A 10373-nucleotide genomic window follows, 5' to 3' on the forward strand; every position below is an offset into this window, starting at 1 on the left:
ATGCTGCGATCCTGCCGAGGCCAGGTTTGCTGCAGTGAAAAAGAACCCCCCAGTAGCTCAGTGGCTGAAAACAGCGAAGTCCTATTTTGCATTCACGTGACACATCCACTGTGGCTTCACAGAAGACGCTGGCTCACTGCGGTGACGCAGGGCCCAGGCTGATGGAGCAGCTGACACGCCGGAGGAAAGGGAGTGGGAATTTTTCGTGGGCTTTGCTTTGACAATGAACTAAATGCTGTGGCCCAGAGATGACGCATGCCGCCTCTGTTCGTAAATCATCGGCCCGATCTGGTTGTGTGGTCTCGCATAGCCACAGGGGTTCAGGAAGTACAATTCTATCATGCGTGTGTCTGGAAGAAGGAGGAACAAGAAATCCTTGTCAATTTCTAAAGATGAATGATCATCACGGCCACCTGCTTCCTAGCCATGTGAGCCTCAGCAGCCTCTGATCTTGATCCTTGCGGGGCACAGCTGCTGAGGCAGCGGGTACCATGGAGCAGCGGGAGGAGGCGTGGCGGGGGGAATGGTGTCCTCTGTCCCTTCTCTGATGCAGAGACCTTGGAGGTGCTCTTCTAGCAAGGAGGAGAAAGTGAAAAGACTATGATCTTTCGAAAACCAGTTGGCCTCTCCAAACACACAGATAGTTGGTGCTCAGTAAATATTTGCTGAGTGAATGAGGAAGTATGAACTGTGGAGCTGGGTTTGAATTTCATCCCAGCTCTACCGCTTATCCTCTGAGTCATCCTGGTCAACTTGTTTAAACTCTGTGAGCCTGCTTTCCCATCCATAAAAACGGGCTTATAATTCCTGCTTGTATCTCTGGGTTATAGTAAAGATGTAATGAAGAAATAAGTACATATGTTTAAACGTTATTTATTGAGCCTCTATTTTGTACATACAGGTGTTGTGTCAACCCCAAATCACTGAAGAATGAAAATACTTATTATTACTTCCCTATTTGGAAGCTGTGGTTGAGAAAGCACGCTCCTTATATTTCTCAAAGAGTAACGCTTTGAGATCCTTGGAAGAAAAGTGTCATACAGATTAATATGCTTTAATTTCCATAGGAACCTGTTCATTTGGATTAACTGACTCATAATTGGGTTCAATTATGAAACAACGTAATTTCAAATGTGATGTGAAGAAAAATAAAACCAAGAAAATTTTTGTGGATTTTTTTTTTAACTTTTTGTTTTTCCTTTTTTTTTGAGATGGGGTTTCACTCTGATGTAGCCCAGGCTGGAATGCAATGGCACTGTCTTGGCTCACTGCAGCCTCTGTCTTCCAGGTTCATTCGCTCCTCCTCCCTCAGCCTCCTGAGTAGGTAGGACTACAGGCACGAGCTGCCGTGCCTGGCCGATTTTTGTATGTTTAGTGGAGACAGGGTTTCGTCTTGTTGCTCAGGCTGGTCTCGAACTCCCGGGATCAAGCAGTTGTCACACCTTGGCCTCCCAAAGTGCTGGGATTACAGGCATGAGTCACCGTGCCGGCCTTTTTTCTTTCTAAAGATGCCAAAGCCTTTGTTCTGGGAATAAGGTAATAAAACCCCATATTACGAATCCTGTGCCAGGCCACAATGTGGTTAGACCACAGGTGGAAACATGGTGTTGGGTGTTTAGGGCACGATGTGAGATCGTTTTTCTCACCACAACAGGAAAAGGTTATGAGGTATGTGCCACTCTTGGTTCCTAACTGAAGTGTGAAAGTGGGAATCCAAAGTGCTTTAAGTTGCTCCAACTTTGGTTATAGGTATTAGAAACAAACTTCTGAGATAGAGTTGCCAGATTAAATACAGGACCTCCAGTTTCATTTCAATTTCAGCTGCCTATGAATAGCTTTCAGTCTGAGTATGTCCCGTGCAATACTTGGGACGTGATTGTGCTGGAGTGTTTTTCATTGTTTGCCTGAACTTCAAATTTAACTGGACATCCTGTATTCTTATTTGCTGTCTTGCAACTTGGTTCTGAGAGAGAGAACTGAGTTCTTTCCAGTCACACTGTGCGCTGGGCAGGGCATTTGGGCTGCCCGATGTCGGCTGGCTAAGTCCTCATCTTGAGAAACCAAATTTCTGATTCCCAGCTCTGTGCTGGTACTGTGAGATCTTAAAACTTTGCCCAGGAGGAGAAGAGTTGGGGAAATGGTGGGATGGTGACTTGAGTGTTAATTTCTCAGTCTTCTGGGATGGATTGATCCTGTGCTGTGATCTGTTTCCCGTTGTAGGTGCTGACCCCGTATGCTATCTCGACTGCAATGACAAAGTATCTAAATACCAACGTGATAACCAAGACTGCTGAAGAATTTGTCAAAGAGTCACTGAATTATGTCACAGTTGGAGGTGAAACCTGTGGCTGCCTTGCCCATGAACTCTTGGTAATTGATAACTTCTTTTCTTGAAGCCAGGGAGAGAGGACACCCAGGGGGCGCTGGCAGGGCTGGGCTAGCTCTTCCTTGCTGCTGGGACACTCATCGATGCGTTAGGTATGCTCCCAGGGTAATGCAGCCAGGGACAAGGAGTATGTTGCAAGGCGGGGAGAAGCCGGAGCCTGCGAGCTCAGCCTCTAGGCAGCCCCGGGGTTGGCAGGTCTAATGGGACCTCAGCTGCTTCCCTCATGCCCTCAGAAAGCAAGGTGGCTCCCAGCAGCTCTTGGACAGGGATGACTGAGCTATATGGTGCTTCCACATGGCGGCTGCTGTCTTTTCTGATCCTCTGTTCCCAGTCAATGTTTAGCTACCAGTCCTCCGGGGAAAACATCAGAACAGACAGAAACCTCTTTGACGTGTGGCGTTTGACTTCCATGGTATAAATATTCCCCGCGTGGCTGACTTTCAGCCGCTGACATGGCGCTGTGCACACGAGTTGAGGAGTGCGTGGTGCACAGCCGGCTCTTTTTTTATTTCTTATTTTTAAGTTACGGGATACATGTGCAGAACGTGCAGGTTTGTTGCATGGGTACACATGTGCCGTGGTGGCTTGCTGCTCCTAGCAACCCGTCGTCTAGGTGTTAAGCCCCACACGCGTTAGGTATTTGTCCTAATGTTCTTCCTCCCCTTGCCCCCCACCCCACGACAGGCCCGGGCGTGTGATGCTCCCCTCCCTGTGTCCATGTGTTCTTATTGCTCAACTCCCACTTACGAGAGCTCTCTGTTCCTGTGTTAGTTTGCTGAGAATGATCACAGCAGGTTCTTATGAGTGAGTGCGAGCCAGCTCCAGCACGCCACGGATCCAGCATATGACACGAGAGGCTCTTACCACTCCTGGGCTGCTTTTAAAAATGAACACACACATGAAACAAAGGTGGACTTGAGTATCACTCACTAATACTGAAACAAACACGCCATCGGTGCAGCTCTGACTCCAGTCGCGCTGAAGACAGGGAGATGGCGTTTCCTCACTTACCCATCATCTGCTGCTTCCTCCTCTGCCTCATTGCCTTTTCTACTGTGGGAATTGGATCCCTCCCTCTCTCTCTCTGTCTCTCTCTCTCTGTCTCTCTCTCTTTCATGGGTGCTGGAAGGATTCATGGCTTCATGAGCTAAAGTCTCCCAAACCATTCCTTTACTTAAAGAAGACTGGCGAGAGCTATTGAACTTTCTCACGTGATTACTTGCTATTTTTACCGTAGAACCTCAACAATGTGCAGAATCCCCTGCGTAACTCACACTACAAAGCAGACATACAGAGAGAGCAGAAGGTCTTTATTTTTTCTATTGCTGATCTGGTCTACTTCGAGATCACCACACAATGCGGGAAATTCACTGAGTGTACAGAGATCCAAAGAGTCCAAATTGAGTTTGATCTCATCATCTCCGCTGGGCGTTAGGGAATGTGCTGCAGTCTGTTATCTGGAGAGAAGTGTTCTCTCTTCCCTGCAGCCTGCCTTCTTCCTGGCGCTCTCACTAGGTGGCGGTGGCAGAGGACGCCCTGTGGTCCATGCCAGTCCCTCCATGGTTGGGCTGCTGTCCTGGGCGGCTGCTTACCTTGCTGAAGTTTATGTCTACGGGGAATGGGGGAGATGAATCTTTCTGTCCTTTTGACTCTGCCAGTGGATGTCCCGGCAAGGCCTCCCCAGCTACTGAGGGCAGCAGACTGCTGTCGTCTGCCACAGCCCCCTCCGGCGACAGGCCCACAGTCCCTCTACAGCTTTGGTCCACAGAGACCTCTGGCTCCCATCTCTGCATCAGCACCAATGTGGACCTGAGGAAAGCTTGGAAAACCAAATCTCAGCACCTATCTCACCATGCTGGGGTAATTTCCTGTGGCTGCACCCCAGAGTAGTGGGGGCAACGGCCCCTCCTTTGCTCCAGTGCCACTCTTAGGAGTCACACTTCTCCACCTTCATGCCCCAGGCCTTATCCTTCAGCCCCCAGCCCAGGCCCCGGGCTCACAACCAACAGAGGACACTTCTGACCACGCCTTTCTCTTTCTCTCTCCCACTTCTCACCGTCTCTGGGGAAGAAAACTACAGATTTTTTTTCTTTTTGAGATAGAGTCTCACTGTCGCCCAGCCTGGAGTGCAGTGGTGCAGTCTCGGCTCACGGCAGCCTCCGCCTCCCGGGTTCCAGCGAGTCTCCTGCCTCAGCCTCCCGAGTAGCTGGGATTACAGGTGTGCTGTAAAAACGCCTGGCTAATTTTTGTATTTTTAGTTGGCCAGGCTGGTCTCCAACTCTTGACCTCAGGTGATCTGCCTGCCCTGACCTCCCAAAGTGCTGGGATTACAGGCACGAGTCACCACGCCTGGCCAAAATTACAGATTTTGGTGTCACAGCTCAGCCCTCTCCAGTGCGGATGGCGTCCCTTCCACCTTCAGGAAGATGCTGTGACTTTAGTCCTCCAGGATGCTGACGGCTTAAACGGAACTCATCAGCATCTGAAGAATGTTTTCTTGTAGTAAAATAAACCTTTTATTTTTATAAAAATAGAATAAAAATTTATTTTATCTTGACACAGGGTCAAGGTTGAATATTTTATTTAATTTTGACATAGCCAGGTTGCCCAGAGTGCAGTGCAGGGTCGCAACTCACTGCAGCCTCTTTCAATTCCTGGGCTCAAGGGATCCTCCCCCCTCAGCCTCCGCAGTAGCTGGGACTATAGGCACCTGCTGCTACATCCAGCCAATTAAAAAAAATTTTTTTTTGTAGAGGACTGGGCTCGCTTTGTTGTCCAGACTGGTTTTGAACTCCTGGGCTCAAGAGATGCTCCCACCTTAGCCTTCCAAAGTACTAGAATCACAGGCGTGAGCGACTGTGCCTGGCCTGAATATTTTCTTGACATCTCTCTTTTAATTTCTTAGATAACAGATTCTAATTTCTTCAGGCAAACAGTTGCCAAGAACAGACCAGGAAAAGTAGTTTGTGTTCCTGGCAAAGCAAGAGAGAAAATAAATGAAAACACATTAATCATTAATGTCAATTTCGAGTTTGCCAGGATGTAGAAAGATCACTGTATCTAAGGAGAGAGGCAGTCATGGATAATAGAGTGGTAAGTAAGCGACCCTTTTATTACCAAGAGGCCAGGCCAAGATGGCACGCTCTCCAGTCACCGGGAGGGTGGGGCTGAGACTGAGGCGGGAATAGAGCCCTTACCCGTGGAGACCCTGTCAAGCTTGGAGTCTTCAGGCATGCTGCCTCGCTTAGCCGTTCTAATAATCTTGTGAGGTAGGTCTTAGAGTCGCCCTATTACAACGGAGGGAAAAAAGCTCAGAGCCGCAACAGCTCGCCCACGGCCACCCAGCTGGTAATGGTGAAGCTAGAATTTAAATCCACTTTTGTCCGGGACTGCAGCCTTCCCTGGCTCGTGCATGGCGCTTCCAGGCTGGGAGAGGGTAGACAAAGATGGAGATGGAAGAGGGACTCTTTTAGGGCTTTTCCAAGGGAGCTAGAATTTTGATTTACTTTGCTTATTTTCTTTATGGCTGACCTCACTCTGCCAACACATTTAGTTCAAGACAGAGCTACTGAAAGGGCTTGATTTTGCTGTGAGATAAGGAAGCTCAGAGAGAAAAATGAAGTTCCTAGGAAGAAGTTGAGCTACGTGGCTAGTGAGAGGAGAGGTCAGCTTTGGTCCCCAGAAACTGTCATCCGTCCCTTGTCTTTGCGTATCTGGGAGGAGTGGAGAGATCTGAGGATCTGAGCTGGTTGACAAAATATGAACAGCTCCCCAAACGCTCAAGTTTTCCTGTGGTTGGAATCCCGTTGTTTTGTAGGGAGTAGGTAGAGTGAGGTACGTTGGATTCATCAGGCCACGCTGTGGACAAAATGATTGCTTCTGGGGTCCTGTACCTCTCTTGCAGGACACAGATGCAATGTGGTGGCAAGGAGCCTTTCAAGGCCTGTATCTACAGCCTGAAATGCATTGAACTGAAGGCTTCGCCCTCTTTTAAAAGCAAGTGCTCATGCTGATAATCCACACCTTTCTATGACTGACTTCCATTGGTCCAGGCTTCACGTGCTCGCTTAACACCCACTGTGCTTCGGAGTTGTGCCACATGATGGAAAGCATTTCTGATTCACTCCTAAATCCTCATTTTATTTATTTATTTCTTTATTCAAGACAGACTCCTGCTCTGTCACCCAGGCTGGAGTGCAGTGGCGTGATCACCGCTCGCTGCAACCCCCGCCTCTTGGGTTCAAGTGATTCTCCTGCCTCAGCCTCCAGAGTAGCTGGGACTACAGGCATGTGCCACCGTGTCTGGCTAATTTTTGTATTTTTAGTAGAGATGGGATTTCACCACGTTGGCTACGGTGATCTCGAACTCCTGGCCTCAAGTGATCTGCCCGCCTCCCTAAGTGCTGAGATTACAGGTTTGAGCCACTGTGCTCAGCCCAGGGTCCTCATTTTAACGGAAGCTTGGTAGAAAGGACTTGAAGACAACGGAAGGACATACTCACTAAGACAAAGAGTAAGTCAGGGAGGTAGTTAACACAGAGCTCTCTTCATTTAGAATTTCCAGGCCGGGCACAGTGGCTCACACCTGTAATCCCAGCACTTTGGGAGGCCAAAGCAGGAGGATCACTTAAGTCCAGGAGTTTGAGAACAGACTGGGGAACACAGTAAGAACTTGTCTCTGGAAAAAACAAAAGAAAAAATTAGCCAGGCATGACGGCACACTCCTGTGGTCCCAGCTACTCAGGAGGCTGAGGTGGGAGGATCCCTTGAGCCCAGGAGGTCGAGGCTGCAGTAAGTTGTGATCGTGCCACTGCACTCCAGCCTGGGTGACAGAGCAAGACCCTGTCTCAAAGAAAAAAAATTCCTTAGGGCTGATATTACTAGGTTGTCCAAAAGCGTTTAAAGGGACTGCCTCCTTTGATGTCCGAGAAAACCTCGTGTGCTGAGAAAGGAGCACAAGACCCTTAAACTTTATCAATTACATACAAGGTTCGGGGGCTCTATGGTAGTAGTCAGAAAAAAATACCTCTAAAGACCACAAAGATGAACTCATTCTTCCTTCCTCCCCAACACTGACACTTCTCTCTGTTTAAGGCGGGCTTTCTGAGCCTGATCCCGGCTTGGGCCTTCTACAGCGCTGCCTTCCAAAGGTTGCTCCTGACACACTATGTGGCGTACCTGAAGCTCAACACCAAGGTCAAGTAGCCAGGCAGCGTGGGGTGCAGCACAGCCTTTCCCTCACCCGCCCCGCGCTGGCTGAAGAGGACCAGAGGAGCAGACCAGCCCTTCAACCTAGTCCCTTGAAGAGGGAGGGGCTGGGGTCACGGAGGCATACAATACACGTTTTTTTTGCCACCTTACTTGAGTGTGATGATCTGTGGGAAAACTGGTGTCAATCTGTGCCGTCGTTCTGAAGTGCTCACCCGTTCTCAAATGGGGTTCCTCGAAGGCCCCAGGAAACTGGCGTGAACCAAAAAGCATCTGAGACAGGTCTCAATCATTTAGAAAGTTGATTTTGCCAATGTTAGGGATGTGCACCTGGGAGGCAGGTTTGTCCCTTTCTCCAAAGATCATCTCGAAGGCTTTGATATTTAAAGGGAGAATTTTGGGGAAAGAGGAAGAAATTGTGAGCGGTATGGGCCGATAAGAGACAAGTGGTTGCATTTCTTTGAGTCTTTGATCAACCTTTCACCAAATACACAATTTACATGCGGGAGGGGGTGGAGGAATAGTCACTTATGCCTAGTCTAGCTCAGTGAATCTGCAGTGAAGCTGAAATGCATTTGTCTCAGGTGAGCAGAGGGATGACTTTGAGTTCTGTCCTTTGTCCTGCCCCTGTGAAGAGAAGTGATCCATTGACACTGTCGGGGTAAAATTCAACAGAACCATTTTAGGGTAAAGATCTTGGGACCCATAAGGAATTTCCTAGTGGGCAAATTGCGAGGGAGTTCTGCAGCTTTCTTCCTTTGTAGTCGTCTTATTTAAGAATAGAATGGGAGGCAGGTTTGCCTGACGCACTTCCCAGCTTGACCTGTCCCTTTGGCTTAGTGATTTGGGGGTCCCAAGATTTATTTACCTTTCACATTGGACAGAGGAAGATGTCAGGTGACAGTTACATCAGGCCCGTGTCTGGTAAATTCCTGACCCACATCAACGAATGCAACACCAGCTTTATCTATTTTACTTATATTTGGGGTTCTATGTAAGACTGTTGGTAAAAACAAAAACAGGACAGGATACTCAAAATATTAAAAAAAAAAAAAACCTTGCTCAAATGCAAGAGTTGGTAACTAGAAATGAAGTTTCTGTAGGTCAGCAACTTTTGGGGTGCTGGGGACACATGGGGTCAGGTTTCCAGCCCTAGGCCTTGAATGATCCGAAGGACTGCATCCTTACATGCCTGGAGATTGAGGGAGTTGTCGGCTGGGACCCCAGCTGGAGGTGTCACATGAAGCCCCTATGCATGGCCTCTCTGAGCGGCTGAATGGTCTTCCTCGAAGTGTGGTGGCTGCCTTCGAACGAGCATCCCAAAGAAAACTAGGAGGAAGCTGTACGGTCCTGTATGACTTAACACTGGAAGTTACGTGGCATTGTGCCCAAGCCCTCCCGGATTCAATGGGAGAAGATACCAAACCTGCCATGGGAAGAGTATCGGATGGAATGGTGAATAGCGTCAAGCCCGTTTGTAGAATATATGTTCTCCATTCATTCATCTTAGTATACGTTTGTCCTAGCATCTACCCCTTACGATGAATGACTTGGCCTTTCCAGTGGCACTGGAGAAATTTACAAAAGTGTAGACATTGTGTTTCTAGAACATTTCAATCAAACCCTGGTGAATTGGCCTTTGAGGAGCAAATTCTACCACCAGCACCTTAGGTGAGAACAGAGACACACTTCAGCTTAGATGGCCTGGGGAGAATTTTGAGAGAGAAGTTTTAAATGTGTGATCTAGGGGTTTTCTAGTGTGTTAATCCTAGATTGATTTGCACAGTTGTCCAGCAAGCTTCTCGAGGGTCCCTAAAGTGACACAGAATTTCTTAACAGTAAAGGCCCGGAGATGTTGAACCGACTTCTTAGGAAACGAGGGCAGAAAAGCTGCATAGTTTAAGATCTTTAGCCTCATCACCATTAGTAGTCGATAATAGCTATCATTCGCTGAACACTGATCACAGTCAGAGACTGTGTAAGGCCTTATAACAAGTGAAGAAGGGGATACTTTTATTATCGCCTTCATGTTACAGATGAGGAAACCGAGGCACAGGAAACGTAAGTGCGTGGAGGCTCCCCTGACCGGTGAGCGGCAGAGCCGGCGATGCTCCCACACTGTGGCCGAAGCGCAGCGGCGGAGCCCCGCGTCTGGGCTCAGTTTATTTAATCGAAATCAGTGGCAGGGGGTGGGCCCCGCGCCCTCAGCTCTGTATGTTTCACTCCCACGTGCCGTGGAGGCGGCGGCAGGGGCGGCCGGCCCGCGTGTCTGGATTTCAGCACCGGCCGCGCTCCGGCTCTGCTGTCCTCGGAGTCACTTCGGGACACGGAGGCCCGCCCGGTCTCACCGACCTTCTGCTTCCGCGGACGAGCCCCGGACTCCGGCTTCTCGCCCGACTCTCTTCTCTCGGGGGGGGCTTGGGGCGCCGGGGCCGGCCCGGGAAGCCGGCCGTGTTGACAGACGCGCCCCCTCTGCCGTCCGCGCTGCCTCCCGGGACGCCAAAGGCCGCAGCGCCCCTTTCGGACCGCACTGGGAGCAGGGAAACGAGGCGACGGTGGGAGAAGCCCCGGCCGCCGTGGCTGGGCGGCTCCCTGCGGCGTCGTCCCTTTCGGGCCCTCGCTCTGGCTGGGAACCGGCGCACCCCACGTCAGGGGCTCTGACGGCCACGGCGGCCCAGAGAGCGCCGAAGCCCTGCCCGGGGCCGCTTTGAATCAGTCGGGCTTCCCGTGCCAAAGGAGGGTCCTCGCTGCGGTCCGCCCGCTGCGCGGCGGGCTCGGC

General features: G+C 49.9%; 1 protein-coding gene across 1 annotated transcript in view; it reads left to right on the top strand.

Annotated features, from left to right (window-relative positions):
• Positions 1-7746, top strand: part of HSD17B3 (hydroxysteroid 17-beta dehydrogenase 3) — a 70398-nt gene extending 62652 nt beyond the window's left edge. Inside the window, exons 10-11 of the mRNA XM_003938172.3 lie at positions 2221-2370; positions 7481-7746. Coding sequence (XP_003938221.2) covers positions 2221-2370; positions 7481-7591 — 261 coding nt within the window. The 3' untranslated portion in view covers positions 7592-7746. The remainder of the gene's footprint in view (positions 1-2220; positions 2371-7480) is intronic.
• Positions 7747-10373: the final 2627 nt, after the last annotated feature.

The sequence above is a fragment of the Saimiri boliviensis genome, chromosome 2 (genome assembly GCF_048565385.1).
Source record: "Saimiri boliviensis isolate mSaiBol1 chromosome 2, mSaiBol1.pri, whole genome shotgun sequence".
In the NCBI taxonomy this organism is placed as follows: Eukaryota; Metazoa; Chordata; class Mammalia; order Primates; family Cebidae; genus Saimiri; species Saimiri boliviensis.